Source organism: Dermacentor albipictus, unplaced genomic scaffold, assembly GCF_038994185.2.
Source record: "Dermacentor albipictus isolate Rhodes 1998 colony unplaced genomic scaffold, USDA_Dalb.pri_finalv2 scaffold_30, whole genome shotgun sequence".
NCBI classification, from domain to species: Eukaryota; Metazoa; Arthropoda; class Arachnida; order Ixodida; family Ixodidae; genus Dermacentor; species Dermacentor albipictus.
Genome location: NW_027225584.1, coordinates 1,767,978 through 1,787,470, shown reverse-complemented (window position 1 = coordinate 1,787,470; position 19,493 = coordinate 1,767,978). Strand labels below are relative to the sequence as shown.

The 19,493-nt window shown below is 46.5% G+C and overlaps 1 protein-coding gene across 6 annotated transcripts in view; it reads right to left on the bottom strand.

The window, feature by feature from the left end:
• Nucleotides 1–19,493, bottom strand: part of LOC139052726 (solute carrier family 53 member 1) — a 376,292-nt gene that overhangs the window by 207,811 nt on the left and 148,988 nt on the right. For all 6 annotated transcript variants that reach the window (XR_011510032.1, XM_070529770.1, XM_070529769.1 and 3 more), the window contains exons 8-9: nucleotides 18,495–18,682; nucleotides 5,167–5,494 (exon numbers count right to left, since the gene is read on the bottom strand). Coding sequence is in view for 5 of the 6 variants with exons in the window: in XM_070529770.1 (XP_070385871.1) it covers nucleotides 5,167–5,494; nucleotides 18,495–18,682 (516 nt within the window). In the remaining variant the exon portion in view is untranslated. The remainder of the gene's footprint in view (nucleotides 1–5,166; nucleotides 5,495–18,494; nucleotides 18,683–19,493) is intronic.

Sequence of the window (19,493 nt, the reverse complement as noted above, 5' to 3'; positions counted from 1 at the left end):
GCTTATTGTCCTTTGCCTACAAACTATTTACTAAGGTAATCGCAAATAGAATCAGGAACATCTTAGACTTCTGTCAAGCAAAGGACCAGGCAGGATTCCGTAAAGGTTACTCAACAATAGATCATATTCACACTATCAATCAGGTGATAGAGAAATGTACGGAATATAACCAACCCCTATATATAGCTTTCATTGATTACGAGAAAGCGTTTGATTCAGTCGAAACCTCAGCAGTCATGGAGGCATTACGGAATCAGGGTGTAGATGAACCATATGTAAAAATACTGGAAGATATCTATAGCGGCTCCACAGCCACCGTAGTCCTCCACAAAGAAAGCAACAAAATCCCTATAAAGAAAGGCGTCAGACAGGGAGATACAATATCTCCAATGCTATTCACATCATGTTTACAGGAGGTATTCAGACGCCTGGAGTGGGAAGAATTGGGGATAAAAGTTGATGGAGAATACCTTAGCAACTTGCGATTCGCTGATGATATTGCCTTGCTTAGTAACTCAGGAGACCAACTGCAATGCATGCTCACTGACCTGGAGAGGCAAAGCAGAAGGGTGGGTCTGAAAATTAATCTGCAGAAAACTAACGTAATGTTTAACAGTCTCGGAAGAGAACAGCAGTTTACGATAGGTAGCGAGGCACTGGAAGTGGTAAGGGAATACATCTACTTAGGGCAGGTAGTGACCACGGATCCGGATCATGAGACTGAAATAACCAGAAGAATAAGAATGGGCTGGGGTGCGTTTGGCAGGCATTCTCAAATCATGAACAGCAGGTTGCCACTATCCCTCAAAAGGAAAGTGTATAACAACTGTGTGTTACCAGTACTCACATATGGGGCAGAAACCTGGAGGCTTACGAAAAGGGTTCTGCTGAAATTGAGGACGACGCAACGAGCTATGGAAAGAAGAATGATGGGTGTAACGTTAAGGGATATAAAAATAGCAGATTGGGTGAGGCAACAAACACGGGTAAATGACATCTTAGTTGAAATCAAGAAAAAGAAATGGGCATGGGCCGGAAATGTAATGAGGAGGGAAGAAACTGATGGTCATTAAGGGTTACGGACTGGATTCCAAGGGAAGGGAAGCGTAGCAGGGGGCGGCAGAAAGTTAGGTGGGCGGATGACATTAAGACGTTTGCAGGGACAACATGGCCACAATTAGTACATGACCGGGGTAGTTGGAGAAGTATGGGAGAGGCCCTTGCCCTGCAGTGGGCGTAACTAGGCTGATGATGATGATGATGATGATAAGTGGATTCGACTGTAACAAGGTTTTACTGCACAACCCTTGCATCAATTTAGTCACTGAACTTCATGTTCACCTCTGTGCCGAAATTGCATGGCTTTCTGTGCTGCTTGTCACAACTCGCTAGAGTCAACTGTACGCCAAAAGCAACACCAGGAGTAACACCAGGAGTTGCTGAATGATGCTTTTCAACAAATAGCTGCCTGGTGCGATGCCCTGGAAATGTAGATTAATTTCAAGGAAACTGTTTTTATGTCCATTACACATCAGAAACTAATGAATGACCTCACATAGCACCTCGAATAGCACCTCACATAGCAGCTCGAGACTAAGTACCTCGAATATGTACTACTTATGGTAATCGCAAGCTTTTTTTTTTTTGATGAGGGCTTTGCAACTTTCTACTACCTGTGTACGCCTACTCGCACATAAAGCTGTAATTCTGCCAATCCTAGAGTATGCACATGTAATTTGGGACCCTTTTACTAAACTGGCATTAACAAGATAGAAATGATGCAAAGAAAAGTAGCTCATTTCATCTATAACAGCTTCGGACGCACTTCAGTGACAGACCTCTTAACAAAAGCAAGCCTACCCATCATTACCACAAAGAAACTGTATCACGAATAAAATTCTTTTTTCAATTTATTTACAGTCACTATAAGACAGATCTAATGGGAATAATTATTTTTTCATCTGGTTATGCTACTCCATAGTTGAACAACAACCCCATTTAGCATGCATAATAATTGTTTTAGGTATTCCTGCTTTCCATGAACTGTAGTTGAACGGAATCATCTAACCAATGACGAAGTTTCAAAATCATCCCTTTTGGCATTTTTTTCATGTATTGAGTAAAAATTTGTTATCTTGCTATACTACTGCTATGTTCAAGCTTTGTTGACCTGATATGTATTGTGTTCGTTGCCTGTGCTATAGTGTTGTATATGTATGTTGTATAGTGCGTTCTGTATTTCACCCTGCTAAAGTTACCAGTGGGGATCGCAGTATTGATAAAAGAAAATTAAATAAATAAATAAACTCAAAAGCAGTCTTCGAGGTTGTGCCTGCACCCTCCTTTATTACCATTACTAGTGCTAACAAGCAAAACTCATCAAAAGTACTGACTTCTGAATAATTAGGCTACAACGAACTACACAAACTACAAGCACAGAAGACTTCTGTTAGTTCAACTGCACTTAAAGGGACACTAAAGGTTACCAGAAAGTCAAGTTAAAGTGGTAGAGCAATGTTCTAGAACGTCTAAGGCGTCAATATAATCGCAAACAGAGCTTTAGTAACCGAGAAATTGAGGTAAATGCATGACACGATTTGAGACCCCCCAGCGACATTCCGGTACTAAACCGATGACGTAAGGTCTCCCCGTAATTTATGTTACTAATACTCAACTACTCGTATTAAAAATATCATTTCATTCGATTATAAAACGGGAAAAAATGCTACTTGTCTACGTCTATTCGATTCTAAGAAAAAATAACATTTTGACGTTGCCCTTCAGTAATATGGGCGTTCGAAAGGTTTCGTTTTCGCTCGACTCCGCGCGCTCGACCCTGCGCCGCGCACGCTTTGGAGTTTCAGTACTTTCGTTATCGCGTCGTGCTGTGAGGGTTCTGCTGGCTCGCGAAACTTTCATTTGGAACAAGCAGCGAGAATTCCACGTCCATGTGATGTCGTGGGAAGCCCTCGTTGCTTTCCCGCTCCGGAGCCGGTGTCGAGGCCACCGTCGTAGTACGCAACGACGCCGGCAGTGCGAGCCCTCAGCAGCAGGTTGCGCTCGTCGGTGCTCAAATCGCTGAAGTTGAGCCCACCATCGCGAGCCAATCTGTCGGTGTCGGGGTCCATTGCGACGAGCGTCGAAGTTAGCGTCATACAATGAAGTACCAGCTTATGGGCGTATTGCGGTATAGTAGCGGCGCCTGGTGGCGGTGCGGGAAACGACGCCTGGGTCATGCCAGCTTGGCTGTGGCGAAGCACGTTTCTAGGCCGAGTTTTGCGTCGATTCGCACTTTTTTATGCCCTGTTGCGAGTGCGAAAAGGCTCACAGACCAAGCCGACCACGCTGCGAGCTCGCCGCAGCCTATAGTTTAACGAAAACGGACTCTCCGTGTGCCGTGGGACGTAATGCGTTCCTCCTTCCGCTAGCCACCATACTCCCGCTTTCGCACTGCTGTCGGCTCTGTCTTGGCTCTGTTTCTGGCCGCGCGTTTGCGTTTTGCGCAGAAAAGCCGTAGCGCCGTCTGCGGACGCCGTTCTACTCACCGATGGCGCAACGTCACTATGAGACCATGATGTCACATCTCCTCGATCGGAGGGCGGGCGATTTGAACTGTGCTAGAGGTACGCGGACGCTTCAGAACGCATTTTCTCTTAAAATAAGTCTCTCCTTGGCACGAAACAAGCGTTTCGAGGTTTCTGTGATGGTATTTCAACAGTCCACGTTGACTTAATAGTAACCTTTAGTGTCCCTTTAATTTGATTTTCTGGCCAATTTCGGCCAGCACCCATGCGTTCTCATGGGCACTAAATTTCTTTAAATTTTGATCCTGAAATTGGCATTTGCCAGATAAACTGAACGTGAACAGTAGGCAAGTACGAGCCTGACCTCTATGGTGGCTCCAGTAGCGATCCTTTACTGGCAGCGTGTGTATCGGCAGAGCTTAGCGGACAGAGAATGCGCTAAACACACATTAAATCTCCTTTCGAAAATGCCTATTGCTGGCCAAGCAATAACAGCATTTACCCACTTCTAATGCGTGCCTCCCCTTTGTTTTCCACAAACAAAGTTGAACGAGAAATTGTGATCGCAACGTTCGTACACTTTGCCACATAACACAGCTGTAATGCGGCGAAGCTGACTTTGACACCTGTGCGGCAAAGCAAAGAAACCGGCCACCACTGTGCAACACACATTAGACCCTTGTCCATTTTTCTTGCTAAAAAATCGGGTGTGCATTAGATTACTGTTTTGTTTAGGAGCTTTAATGTTACTTCTACGTTATTTTCCATTTTGAACACACAGAAAGTGGGCCAAGGTTTCATTTGGGGGTGTGTTGTAATCGGGCAAACATTGCCAAATGAATCGGCGGTGTGTTATAACTTCCTTTTGCTGCATTTCATTTAACTTACTCACCAGATAATTCAATCCATTTAGTTGGTCCGGGCAAGGTTGAAGTAACAAAAGTCGACTGTAGTACTGAAAGTAGCACTTAGCCATTTGCTTAACAACAGCAACAAATGTTGCGGTCAGTGCACGCATGTTGTCATATTGCAGGCCTTCTGGGCATGGTGAAAAATTGCCAATTTTGATGTCAACATGCATGAGACTTTGCGCTTTGAGATCACCCAACTTTATTGGACTGCATGCATTCAAAGGGAATGGGAACCAAAAATCTACGTTTCATGACAGCTCTGGCTATAAGTTATACAAGCAATGGGAGTGGCAAGCACTTTGAGGCTTTGCAAGTAGGGTTCTTCAGGCATACCAGTTTTGAAACTCCACTCTGGATATGATACCAGGCACTAGCACGCAGGGGTCAATTGGCTGATGTGTCATCAGCGAGCAACAAAACGAAACTTTTCTTTGATGCCCCGTCATACTGCCTGCTAAAAAGGTGCTTAGACTGAAACATCTGAAAAGAAGGTACGATTAGAAAACGTGTTCGTTTGGTTTTGCTTATTGCACATTCATAATCTAGCTTTCATTTGTGTTCCTGCGGTGCTTGGAAAAGCGGTGTTTTATAATCCCATTTGTTGTCCATTGGTGACATGCTCTGTGCCCATCACATCATCCAGATCCTAGGATGGGGTCCTATGAAGAGACTTTCCTATATGGCACGACCAAAAAGCTCTGCTCGCAAATGCATAGCCACAAGCTCCTTACCGCTGTTCTCCATCCACTGGAAATCTGTGGCATAGAAGCAAACGAAGTACTGCGCATCAATGAACACAGGAACTAGACTGTTGAGCTGATCGGCCAGCCAGAAGTCCGCAAAGCCCACGTAGAAGAAGGGAGCCGCAAAGATGCGGCCTAGCACCCGCAGCAGCCAGAAGCGCGCCTGGTGCCTCATGGTGTGCAACGGGTTCACCAGGAACACCAACATGAGCAGAAGCAGGGCAAGAGGGTTGGCATACGTGGGGATGGCCAGGGGGCCCGAATAGAGGAACGCCAGCACACTCAGTGCCCACAGGACGCCAAAGATGGCTGCCATCTGCAACGAGGCACCGACAACATTTTACAGCATGAGCAATCCGTGCCGAGCCTGTATTGTACCATATTTAGGTGAACCATCATACAACATGGAACCTTTGATGACTCTGAAAACAAATGAACATTACAACTAAGGGTTGATGAATATTAGTTTCATTTGCTAATTCAGTAATTGCATCTTAATCTAAATATTTGACTTGAGAATTTGATATTTAACTTTGTAGTACCCATCACCATACCCGGCCAGACTATGTCGTAGAGACAGAGAATTGCGAAGTGAACAGCCCCAGCACCGGCACATAAAATCCGTTTAATGTTAGTCCACGATAGGTATATATACAGATACATGTGGTGGTTAATCCTGCTAAGGCGTGTGCTCAATGCCACCTACTTTTACACAAAACTACTAAATACAAAAATAGAGTCTCTTAACGAATTAACAAAAGTGGAAAACAGCTTAATGTAAAAACACAGTTCAATGTCCTTGCTAGACTTTAAACCAGAACAGTACTCTTTGCCTCGTCGAACGCCATGGCTTTGGAACATTCATTTCAACCGGTGTCCCAACAGATTGCGGTTGATGTTAGCCAGGGTTTTCTAGCTGTACTCACCGAGCAAGATTACTGCTTCAGCCGTCAGCTTCTTGTAACAATAGATGATTTAAACGGTCGAGGGCAGGGTGCTAATATATCCTTGTTTCAGGTGCGCCTATCATTAAGTTTGTAAGTGTTCTGGCCACATTGGTCAACGATGGTGAATGGGCTTGAGTACGTTGCCAGCTTGCGCAGGGACGAGTCAGGTTGTCAGGACGAGTGTCTAAAGGTGCAACCTTAGGCACGTGACCTGAAAACCTGACTTGCACCGGTTGACCTGTCAACAGAGCATGCTTCACAGCTTGTCGACAGTCAGTGTAGACTTCACTTGTTTGCCGCTTTTGTGTTACTCTGTGGCAGATGGCTTTTACCTCTGCCTGTGGGTCTTGAAAAATAGCTTACTCAGTGCTCCTACAAGATCTAGTTTTGTTCTTGGGTGGCAGCCGCACAGAAGGACGGAAGGCTTCAATCCTGTGGTGGCATGCGGAATGAATCGGCAGACTCTAAGACACAGTAGAACCTCGTTAACACATTCTCATTACATACTTTTTCCTGGCACCAATGTTCGCAATAAAAAAAAAAAAAGACCCAACAGAGTTATGCTTATTCTTTACCGGTTCATTTGTTCAAGGAAATTTTTAAGCACCAACCTTCAGTATGCCACCAAATTGCGATTGTACGATACGTTTTCAGGCCGCTAGACGCAATGTAAACACATAACTATGCGAGGCATGTGTGATTGAGAACAGTATATAGCTGCCCGTCGTGGCAGCATCACCGCAGTACAGTCGACTCTCCCTACAATCCACCCTGATAATCAGACAAAAAAACATCCGTTTCTTCCGAAGTATGTAATATCTGAAATTTTCGTCGTGATGTCTAACAACTTTATTGCAAAGAGCGAGTGAAGAACGTTAAAAGTAAAAAACAAACAAAATAGTCGCAGTTTCGCCCGAAAGGCGGAGCATCGATTGTGATGGCAAATTAAGCAAGTGCGGCAGCAGCAGCGAGCAAACTGACCTTCCTGCTCTCTCTTGCTTCAACTCGAACTAAACGTCGAAAGCACAGCACATACGAAGCTGCCGGCACTGGGCGCACTTTGTTCACATCGCAGATCGCTTTCAAGATATGGCCCACGTGCGACCGCACCATTAATAGCAGTCACAGGATTAGAACCCCCTCTTTCCCTCGCATCCTGCCCCCTCCCCCTCCCCACCATGCCTCGCGCGGGAATGACTCCGCGCTTCCGCCCGGCTTTCTTTTCACCCACCCGTTCACCTACCCACCCACCCTCTTTCCCTTCCTCCCTCAGGCACGCACAAGCTGTTGAGCCACGACCATCGGCTGACCCTCAGAAGTCAGTTGCCAGGCCATGTCGACAAGGGAAAAGTCCGTTTTATACGCCCGATTTTGATAAAAATTGCTGCTAATTTCGTCCGCTGTAGCCAATAGTATGTTGTAGCGCAGTCCATTAAAAGCGAACTTCGTTGCATTAATAAAATAGACAGAACATACTAAGGCTGAAATACGGTCCATTATATCCATAGTCTGTTGTACATGGGTCCGTTGTAACGAATGTAGACTGTACTCGCCTGTCCGTCTCACGTGAAAACGCTGGCGTGCACTCAGTTTCTCATTTCGGTACCAGCAAATCTTCGGGGCTGTCACATGCCATATCTCAGCCTAGTGGTTCACAGCGCATGATGCCGTCGGAAGCGTTAGTGCACACTTTTAGTAAGCGATAACTGTGAGGCGCCGCTGTTCCCTGCTGCAGACTGCAATCGTATATGTTTTCTGACAGCTAGATCTCACGTGAACAAGAAAAGGCACATGGCGTGTGTGATCGAGGACAGTATACAGCCGCCCGTCTCGCACGAAAACGCCAGCGTAGTTTTTTATTCTGGTACCAGCGAATCTGCAATCACCGCCAAACCTATTGCAATAAGCATCTTCACCTATCTGTTTTACAGCATGTGGTGCGTAGTGCCATTGGTAGCATACTACACACTTTTAGTAGGCAATAATTCAAGTGCACCGCCGTTCCCTGCTGCAGGCGGCGCAATGTGGTCATCAAGTTTCACTTTGGCAGCATACGGTGTTGCCCACGAGCTCAATTTCGCTTCAGTTTCCCGTCGCCCTCTTGAAATGCTACATAATAGGAAAACAACAAAACACATCTCGGGTCGCCGGAGCATCACCAGCTCGACGCGTGTGGGTGTCTCATGCTGCAACAATCCACGTGACACTCCGCATTACTTTGATGTTTGAAATCTTTTTTGTTACTTTGGATCGTACGTACTTCTGGTTTGTATGTTTCTTTTGGCATTTTTTTTTTTCGAAATGTATGAATGAGGTTCTGCTGTATTTGGTTATGGCTGCCTTTAGAGGCCTACGTTCTCGTGTGCAAACTTGGACATACTCTTTCAGTACTCGATTAAACCCTTCTACTTGGCTGTTAGCTTATGCACGGACGATGCCATGTTCCTTGAGAAAACTGTCAAACTCGCATGCAGTAAACTGAGGGCCATGGTCACTCACAATCTCATCTGTGTATCCTTCCCTGCTGAGTACTCTTCGCAAAACGGAGATAACAATTACAGTAGTCACTTTTGCCGGGAAACAAACTTCTGGCCACTTGTTGAAGTAATCAATGAGCACAATGACAATCTGCAGGCACATTAGCGAAAGGACCCATAATATCGATTTCCAACTTCTCCCATGGTGCAGCCTGGAATACCACTGGCTGCAGAAGCTTTTTCACAGGCTTTGCAGACTTATCAACAGCTTGGCATACATCACAAGATGCAATCAGCTACTCTACTTGCTTGCACATAACAGGCCACCAGTATTGCTCGCATAGTCGCTACTTTGTCCTCATTATCCCCAGATGAAACTCGTGGACTGCATCAAGGAGCCGTCCTACGAGGGACGAAGGTGTGATGAATTGGTCTCCCCGAAGCAGGAGGTTTCCAATGACTGAAAGCTGTCCGCATGGGGTGGAAAGGAACTGCCTCAGCAGGCAACATCTTTACAGCAGGCCATGTTGAAGTCACCCACTGTATGACCTGTTGAAGCAGCGGGTCTTGCAACATTTCAGCAACAAACTCTGCACGAGTAACACATGTTGAGACAACACAAACTGCCTCTCCGATTTCTCCCTCCTTCACATGACCTTAGAGGGGCATTCTTGAAAGGGCATCAGCAACAGTATTCTCGTCACCCTTCTGGAATTCAGTTGTATAGTTGTATGCAAGCAGTCTAGCATGCCATTTTGCAATCTAGAATGGACGGTGACCTACTCCCTTCATGCCTAGAAGCGTGATCAGAGCCTGGTGGTCAGTGTGCAAAATGAATGGGCAGCCCCAAAGGTATACTCTCCTATGTTCACATAACACAAGCAAGCAAGGGCTTCTACTTCCCCAACAGAGTACTTCTGTTACTGTGGAGCAAGCCTTCGAGAAGCAAAAGCAATCATTGGCAGTTCATCATCTCTCCTCTGCTGCAACACTGCTCCTAACAAAATGGATGATGCAGCCGTAGTGACAACAATGTCACATGCAGGGTCAAACAGCTGTAAACATCCAGTTACCAAACTTGCCAAAGAACTTTTTAGCTGGTTGAAACAAGCTTGTCTTGTACGATTGCAATGTGAAGTAGCATTCTTACATGGCAACTCGCAAAGAGGCGCAGCAAGCATAGCATAGTGGGGCATAAACTTAGCTTAACAGCCTAGCTGCCATGCCCAAAAATGAGAGCAGGTTGCATGTCTGTTGGTACTGGAGCCGCCTCAATGGCATCAATGTTGCTTCAAAGAGGGCGTATCCCCTGGTGACTGAGCACATGACCAAGAAATTCAATTTCTCGGACACTGAAAATGCATTTGTCATTTAGTTTCAGTCCAGCCTTGGCAATTAATAGCAAGACTTGTTTCAAATTCTTGGAGTGTTCCTCACATGTGCTCCCATACACAATGACATCTATATAGCACAACACGTTTTTACAGTTTTGCGAATAGTGACCATCCTTTCTGAAAGGCAGACAGTGCAGATGCAAGGCTGAAACAGACGCGTTTGAATCTGTAAAATCCACTATAGGTTATAAAGGTTGTCAGTTCTCTGCTTTTAGGGGGGCCCAGCAGGACTTGGTTGTATGCAGCTGTTAAATCAATCATGGAAAAGTACTTTGTGCCGTGCAGTTTGTGCAATAGTTCTTCCGTGTGCGGGAACAGAAATTTATGAATGACAAGCCTTGTTTGGCTTGAGCAGATAGACTCAGATTGTTATCTTGCCATTTTTCTTTCCCACTACTACAGCTGGTGACATCCATTCATATGTGCCAACCTTTTCTATGACATCTGCTTGCTCAAGGCGCTGAAGCTCTTCATGTACTGAATCTCTCACCGAAAATGGCAAACAATGTAGTTAAAAAGTGACAGGCATGATCCCCTCTCTTATCCCGACCTTATGAACAAAATTTGTAGCCAGTCCCAACTCAAACAAGTGCAAAAATTGGCTAAATAATTCAGCATCAAGACATTGCGCTGCTTGCGTAATGTTGGTGCATTGCAGTGACATACCGTCTATAAGCAGTCGCAGGGTTTCGATAGCGTCGATGCCGAGCATGTCAGTGCTGCTCTCCATGATGTAGAAAAATACCTTGGCATGCTGACCTTCGAAGAAGACCGGCGCTGTGAAACAGCCCTGCATGCTTATCTTGCGGCAAGAAAAACCGTAAAGTGCCGCTGACGTCAGCTGCACAGGAGGGCATTTCAATATTGAATACGTAGCAACCGAGAGAATCAAGACAGGTGAGTCCATATCTATGAGGAAGTTTACAGGCACATCTTGCACCTAGACTTCTGCATATACTCCTGCTCTGTTCTGCTTGGTGAGAAGTAACACGCTGAACTTGCCGGGAGTACTGCAGCTATAGACTTGAACAGCGAGGCCCCATGCATCTGGTGAACCACTCCTACACATACTGCAAATGTCCTCGTTTATTGCACTTCTTTCAATATTTTATCTCGCACCTTGCGTGCCATAGAATCTGCAAGGTGCTGCGAAGAACTTCAACGAAAGCAAGACTTCTGCTGCGGTGATTTTAATCCTGTTGCTGCATGCCATGATGTCTGATGTTTGTCCACTTTTTTAATGCTCGCAAATAATGGCTTCAGTTCAGGTGAGTATTTCGTGGCTTCTTCGATGTTGTTTGCAATAGTCAGCACACAGTCAAAAGTGAGCGAAGCTCCTTCTAGCAGTAGGCATTCCTGAAGAACGTGGTTGTTCGTTTTCACTACAAGCAGGTCCCGAATAAAATCGCCAACTTACACACCGAAGTCGCAACTCTATGAAAATTCTCGCAATGCCATGACAAATGCAGCTGCGGCCTCTTCAGGTTGTTAGGTGCGCTGTCCAAACCGGTGGCTATCCATGACGATGTTCGTTTCACAAATGAAGTAGGCATCCAACGTAGCCACTGCTGCACCACACTCGTTGCTTGTGCATCTTTTGTCCTTTTCTGCTGCATGCAGCGTCGAGGGTTTCTTTTTCGGCAGTGCGTAGTACAAGCGTTGCCCTTCCACACCCAAACAGTGCAGCAGTAATGCCTTACGGTGTGTGGCCGTCATTCCCCAGTGCAAGAAGACAATTCTTGAAAAGGCAGTACCATTGCATCCAAGGAATGGCCGGCGTTCGAAGCGTCGGCAGGAATTCAGGATGCTGGTGCAGACTCATTGCTTCAGCTTCAATCCCAAGTCGCCAACTGTTGTATCCACCGCCATGCCCGGCCAGACTATGTCGTAAAGCTGGAGAACCGTGAAGTGAACAGCCCCAGCACCGGTACACAAAAGCCGTTTATTATTAGTCCGCGATGGGTGTATATATAGATGCACGTTAATCCTGCTAAGGCGCGTGCCTAGTGCCATCTAGTTTTACACAAAACTACTAAATACCACGAACTTCTTCAAATGTTCAAGCAAGTCTGCATATCATCTTTTTATACAAGGTGTGTTTTTTTATGCATGTAATGTGTCCGAGACACCAGGAAGCTTCCAGCAGTGTGCAGTGGACTACTGCGCGCATTGCCGCAGCAAAGTATGTTGTACAGTAGAACCTAGTACATACGTCTTGGACAAAAATGCAAGAAAAAACATTTACTAACTGGGAAAATGTACAATCCAAGGTCCATAAAAAATTTGACAAATTCAACTGCAGTGGACATCCACGTAATGTGAAGCGCAGCACGAATCGTTGCAGCACGAGGTGCTGATGCGCACTGAGCTGGAGGGGCTTGAGTGACCCGAGATGCACATTGTCTTGTAGCAGCATAGATGTTGACGAAGATGAGGAAAACGGCGGCTGGCTAGGGACAAGTCATTGCCTAGGAACAAAGCAGGCGCGTGGCTGAGATCACAAGCGGACTGCGCGAGATTGCCGGGGGATTTATCCGATGAGGAATGACCGTCAGCCAGGGTCTTCTACTCAGTAAAAATATACTCCTGTTCATTGTGGCTCGTTATCACCGATTTTGCACGCCACAAGATTGGCAACCACGGACAGCAGACATGGCTGACAACAACCACAACGCTTCAAATGATCAGCACGGAACCAGTCATGAATGACAGCGATCAAACAACCCCTGCACCACAGCACAACATGGCTACTCTTTGGCTGAGGTTACCCCATTACTGGCCAGTGAACCCCCAACTCTGGACTGCTCAAGTAAACAGCCAGTTTGCCATCATGCGAGTCACATCACAGACGCAAAAATTCAACCATCTCATATCCTAACTGCCGCCCAAGATTGCCACTGAGCTTCGTGACCTGGTCCTTCAGCCCCCGGCGATAGACTCTTTCGACATCCTCATGAGCAAACTTGTCAAACGCATGACAATGTCGCAACAGCGATGGCTACAGCAGTTTCCCCAAACTGAAGAGCTCAGGGATCGTAAACCTTCACAACTGCTACATCATTTTCAACAGCTCCTTGAAGACAAGGCCACCACCTTCAATCAATATTTTCTTCGAGAACTGTTCTTACAATGTTTGCCCACCTATGTCCATATGGTTCTGGCGACTGCTAGCAGTTTGCCCATGTCCCAGCTAGCCCAACTTGCCAACTCCGTCATGGACACATTAAGTCCCTCACTTGTGGAACATTCAGATGCACCCACTGTGCCACCCTCGCCCTCCCTGCAAAGCCTGCCTGATGAATTCTGTGAGATCTGAAAACTGTCAGCCCAGATCGTTGCTCCATTTCCTTGATGCCAGCGCTCTTCATCGCACGGCCGCTCTTTCTCGCACAGCTGCTCACCGTCCTCATCATGGCAAGGTGAATGCTAATGCCATCACACCTTAGGTAACGCAGCAAGAAAGAGCACGGTACCCTGTAGTTTTCAGGGAAACTCCCTGCAGCATCCCTAGAAGCGCCAAGTGGTGCATATGCCAAAGTCAGCCACTTATTCTTCATGACGGAACAAAACCACAGGCCAGCATTTTCTCGTGGATACTGAGCGGAGGTCAGTGTCATCCCATCCTTAGCTGTGATTCGCAAGCATCACAAGTACAATGAAGACTGCAAGCTGCCTGCCAATAAGACCCCCATTACCACCTATGGGGAGCAAGCACTGTCCCTCAACATAGGCTTCCGCAAGACATTCCAATAGATTTTTCCAATTGCTGATGTTGCCTACCTCATCTCGTGTGCAGACTTCCTGCAGAACTACAATCTCTTAGTTGACATGCACTCCAAACACCTTGTTGACACCACGACACACTTTCCTGTGCCTGGTATAGCCTTGCGAGTGCCACTTTTGGCGGCCAACAGCCCACTGCTGCGTTCAGACTACAAAAAACTTCTTGAGCAATTCCCATCTCTTCTTTGACCGGCCAACTTCCTTTTGCTGGGTCAAGCATGACGCCACTCACCATATCATTACAACCAGCCCGCCTGTCCACGCTCAAGCTCGTCGTTTACAACCTAATCACTGCAAGATCGCACACAGAGAATTTGAACACATGCTCGAACTTGGGATCGTGCAGCCTTTCTCATGCCCTTACACATCTCCACTGCATATGGTGCCTAAGGCCTCTCCTGGAGACTAGCAGCCGAGCGAAGGTTTCCGTATGCTCAAAAAAAAATAATATTATGGAGTTTTACAGGCCAAAACCATGATCTGATAATGAGGCTCGCCGTAGCGGGGGACTACAGAAATTTGGACCACCTGGGGTTCTTTAACGTGCACCTAAATCCAAGTACATGGGCGTTTTCACATTTCACCCCCATCGAAATGGGTTACCATATGTTCAATAATGCTACTGTGCCGGACTGTTACCCACTTCCGCACATTGCAGATTTCTCTGCACGACTGCATGGAACAACAATATTCTCCAAGATCGACCCGGTGAAGGTTTACCACCAAATTTCTGTGGAACCAGCGGATATTCCCAAGATGGCAATCATCACGCCATTTGGACTCTTCGAGTATGTGTGCATGCCTTTCGGCCTTCGCAATGCTGCACAAACTTTTTAATGATTCATCGACACAGAGACAAGAGGATTGCCTTTCTGTTTCACATACACCCGCCGTGGTTGCTCAGTGGCTATGGTGTTGGGCTGCTGAGCACGAGGTCACGGGATCGAATCCCGGCCACGGCGGCCGCATTTCGATGGGGGCGAAATGCGAAAACACCCGTGTGCTTAGATTTAGGTGCACGTTAAAGAACCCCAGGTGGTCAAAATTTCCGGAGTCCTCCACTACGGCGTGCCTCATAATCAGAAAGTGGTTTTGGCACGTAAAACCCGAAATATTATTATTATGTTTCACGTACATCAACAATCTGTTTGTCTTTAGTCGCAAAGCAGAACAACACATCTAGCATCTGGGCCAACTCTCAACAGTTTGCCTAATACAGCCTTATCATCAATAGGGTGAAGTGCAAATTCGAAGCGCTCGATTTGGACTACGTCGGTCAACGTGTCAACAAGGAGGGCATTCATTCCTTGCCGTTCCAGGCCATACAAGATTTTTCTCAGCCATCTTCCATCCGCAAACTGCGCGAGTTTCTTGGCCTCGTGAATTTCTACGACCGCTTCATCCCTCACTGCACCATTTTTTTCCGGCCCCTAATGGACATGCTCCAGGGCAACAAATCCAAAAAAACTGAACTCACCTCGTCCGCAGAAGCACTAACCGCTTTTGATAACATTAAGAACAAGCTGTCTCAAGCAACCCTTCTCGTCCATCCAAGACCATGAGCCCTACTTCGCCAGATGACCGATGCGTCCAATGCTGCAGTGGGAGCGATGCTTCGACAGTTCACGGATAATGTCTGGCAGCCCCTTGCTTTCTTTTCTCGAAAGCTCACATCTATGGAGACCTGCTACAGCACATTCGAAAGAGAACTCCTCAGAATGTACATGGTTGTACGTCACTTCAGACACTTCCTGGAGGGTCGAGAGTTCCACATTACGACACACCACAAACCTTTGACCTTTGGCCTCCGGTCGAATTCTACCAAACTTTCACCATGGGAAACATGCCATCTCACCTTCATTGTGGAATTCATAATGTACATATGGCACCGGTACGAAAAAGACAATGCCACACTAGACGTGATCTCGCGTTGTGCCTCTTTCATCCCTACGGACAACAACCCGGTTAGCATTGAGTTCTCTGCACTTGCTGCCCAGCAACAAGATGACAGAGGTAAATGCACTTTGTGGAAAACCTGGCGCCTTACATCTGCGTGATATACACTTTCCGTCTTGTGCTATCTCTATTCTTTGTGATGTCTCCACGTGCACCCCACGTCCAGTCGTTCCACTCAATTTTCGGTGCATCGTTTTCGATGCCTTTCATAATCTATCCCACCCTGGAATCCGGGCAATGCAACATCTGGTGAAGCATTTCATCTGGGTCGGGCATCAACAAGGACGTCCGTGCGTGGGCTTGCGGTTGTCTGGCATGCCAACAATCGCAGGTTCACCGACAGACAAGGGCACTTTTTGCTTGTTTACTCCACCATCTGAATGATTCGACAAGGTACACATTGACATTTTGGGGCCATGGCCATCATCAAATGGGAACACCTACCTCATAACATGCATAAATTGCTTTACCCGATGGTGAGAAGCTTTCCCTCTACCCGACATCCATACTGAAACCATCGCAAACGTAGTTGTTGCAGGTTGGGTTTTGCGACACAGTGTACCATTTACTATTACAACCGATAGAGGACGCCAGTTTGAATCGGCACCATTCAATAACCTGCTGACCCTCCTAGGCACTTCTCGCATACACAGCACGGCATATCACCGCATCGCCAATGGTCTTGTTCAATGTTTTTGCCGCTCCATCAAAACCTCGGTCAGAGCACAGCCTGATGCCACTCACTGGTCCACATCACTACCACTGGTTATGCCGAGTCTTCGGGCTACACTGAAGCAGGATCTGCACTGTACGTCTGCTGACATGGTTTTTGGAGCACCACCACACCTTCCAGGGGAGTTCTTACACCCTACTGTTTCATTGCCATGCCCTGACCCCACCGACTTCATCAACACGCTGCGAGCTTCATTCCGAACACGTCGTGCTCCTGAACCACACTGCCAGCACTGTACTGCATTGCATATTCCCAAAGAGCTGGCGACGTCCTCTTATGTTGTCGTCTGCCGTGACTCTATACGGAAGCTCCTGCAACGCTATTACGATGGTCCATACCGTGTCATTCATCGTGCCAACAAACATTTCACCATGGACTTTTTTTAAACAGCCGACAGGGCAATATCTATCGATCGTCTCAAGCCTGCCTGGGTTGAGGACCCACTTCCTCAGTCACCGGATAAACCCATTAGCCCAGAGCCAGTTTGTCTTTGCCAGTCACTAAACACAGTTCAACTCCCAACATCCCAACCGAAACTCCTTAAAGTGTTGTTCCGGCTACCTGCACGGCTCTGTCACTAGAGGGGAGGCCTCCTGTAGCACTGTAGCAGCATTGACGTCGAAGAAGTTGAGGAGAATGGCAGCTGGCAAGGGACAGGCCATTACCTAGGAAGCGAAGCGCGCGCGCGGCTCAGATGATGAGCGGCCGGCACTAAGTCTTCGGGAGATTTATCCGCTGAGGAATGACCATAACTAATACTGGGAATGATAATCGAGGGGCCTTCTACTAATAGGGCCTTCTACTCAGTAAACATATACTCCTGTTTATTGAGGCTCATCGTCACCACTGATTTTACATGCCACAGTCTTATTGCGGCTTTGGTGAGCTAATGTTTGCTTTCCTCGAACTCAGTCTGGGTTAGCGGGTTGTTTGGGTGGGGTATTTTGGCAGGAAGTTTTGATGTGCCCATTTGGCGTCGAGCTGATGGGGCCCTGGCGACCAAAGATGCACATTGTTGTTTTCCTATTGTGCAGTGTTTAAGATGGTGACAGGAAACCAGAATGAAACCAAAATGAAATCAAAATGAAAGAGCCAATCACAATGCTCCCTTCGTGCCACCTGCAGCAGGGAACAGCAGCGAGTTTGGGTTGTCATCTATTAAAAGTGTGCAGTATGCTTCCAACGACACTACACCGCATCCACTGTTAAACAGATAGGTCAAGATGCTTATCGCAATAAGGCTGGGGGCGATAGCTGTAAACGTGGCGCGTGACAACCTGGGAGAAGATTTGCCAGTACTAAAATAGAAAACTGCGTGTGCACCGGCATTCATGCGCAAGACCGGTGGGAGTATTGCAGCAAAGCTGCTGTGGCAGGCAGCTACTGTTTTTAATCATGCGTGCCTCGCACCTTTTTTTGTTTACATGTGATCTAGCAACCAGAGAATTTGTCATACAATCACAGTTCAGAGATGTACTAAACGCTGGTGCCAAAAGACTTTTCGGGGAACGTATGAACTGGCAAGAAGAAGTGTAACTACATTGGGTAATTTTTGGTGTTCTCGATCGCAAACGTTGGTGCTGGGAAATTGTACGTAAAGGGATCATATCAACGAGGTTCCACTGTATGTGCCCCACCTGGACAAATTTGCCCTAAATTTGTAGCTGATAATCCGTTAAAAGAGGAATTTGTAACAAGAATAATATAGGCAGATCAAACCAATTAAAAAGAATGGTCTGTTATATTGAAAAGTATGTTGTATGTGGATCTGTTATAAGGGGTGTTAACTGTATCAGCACGCAAACTTTTAATGAATATCAAATATAACGAAGATATTTCCTTGTTGGATACAACTTTGTTATAACAAGCTTCCCCTTTATTAAACTGCACTCGCCGTGACATGCCAGCAGAATTGTGCGATACTCGGGCAGTCAATGGCAAGGAACACTTGCGAGGGCTACCATGCCGCATCATACAGCCCACTTGGCATCATGTTTGAGACCACAGAGGTTGTTTGTGCACTCACCTCCATGAGATGCTGTTCAGAAAGGTGGTTCCGGGGGTCGAGCTCAAAAATCAGCACATGGTTGACACCAGATGTTCGCCAGCCATACACATTGACTCCAATGAGGAACATAAACAGGATGATAAGCAGTGTGCCCCGGTAGAGGCGAAACACGATCCGCCAGTCGTCCCGCGTCTGGCTAAACACACCTGGGGTACAAAGAGGAATAATGGAGATCTGAATAGGGCCAGTTGGTGCATGCTTAGATAATTACATTAAATGGCATCTTCTGACAGCACATGAAACGGACAACACAACAAGCACTAGTGCTAGTGCCACCTATACTGGTAGGGCATAAAGCCATGCTAGATGAGGTGTTGCACCGAGAAAGTGCTTCAATACAGAAGTAATGTGCTTTATGCACATCCAAAGATGCTTTTTTTTATTATTATCTAAGAAAAAACAGCAATGTATTTCTCAGTATGAGCTTGCTTTGTCACACACTCCCTTGTTCCAAGCTTCCTTTGTAGAAAAGAACTATTACGTCAAACTCTTGCCTTTGCTTCGAGTTGTTGACAAATTTGATTTCGCCCTGCCATCTGCTAGCCGCCTGGTTAGCTCAGATGGTAGAGCTGCTGCTCCAGAAAGGTGGTGGTCTCGGGTTCGAGTCTGGGACGAAATTTTCTTCATCTGCGAGGCTTTTCTTTCGAGGAACCTATATTGTTTTTTTTTTTTTTTTTGCAGCGACTGCTATGATTGTGTGGATGTCTCTTTTTCTCTTAATTAATTACTTATCTCCACCTTGCGTGTTTCCGCAGAGCTATCATGTCAAGACCATATATTGTTAAAAATATTGCCTTTTATAGCAGATGTGCCACCAGTGGTGCTCTTGTAGTGTGTTTCGTCTTTGTTATTGTTCCCACTATTACAGTCATGGTCGCCTCTGTTTCGAGTTTCAAACGCATTACTTGCCCAGAAGATGGCACGATCGTCCAGGAAATCGAGCAGAAAGAGAACTTT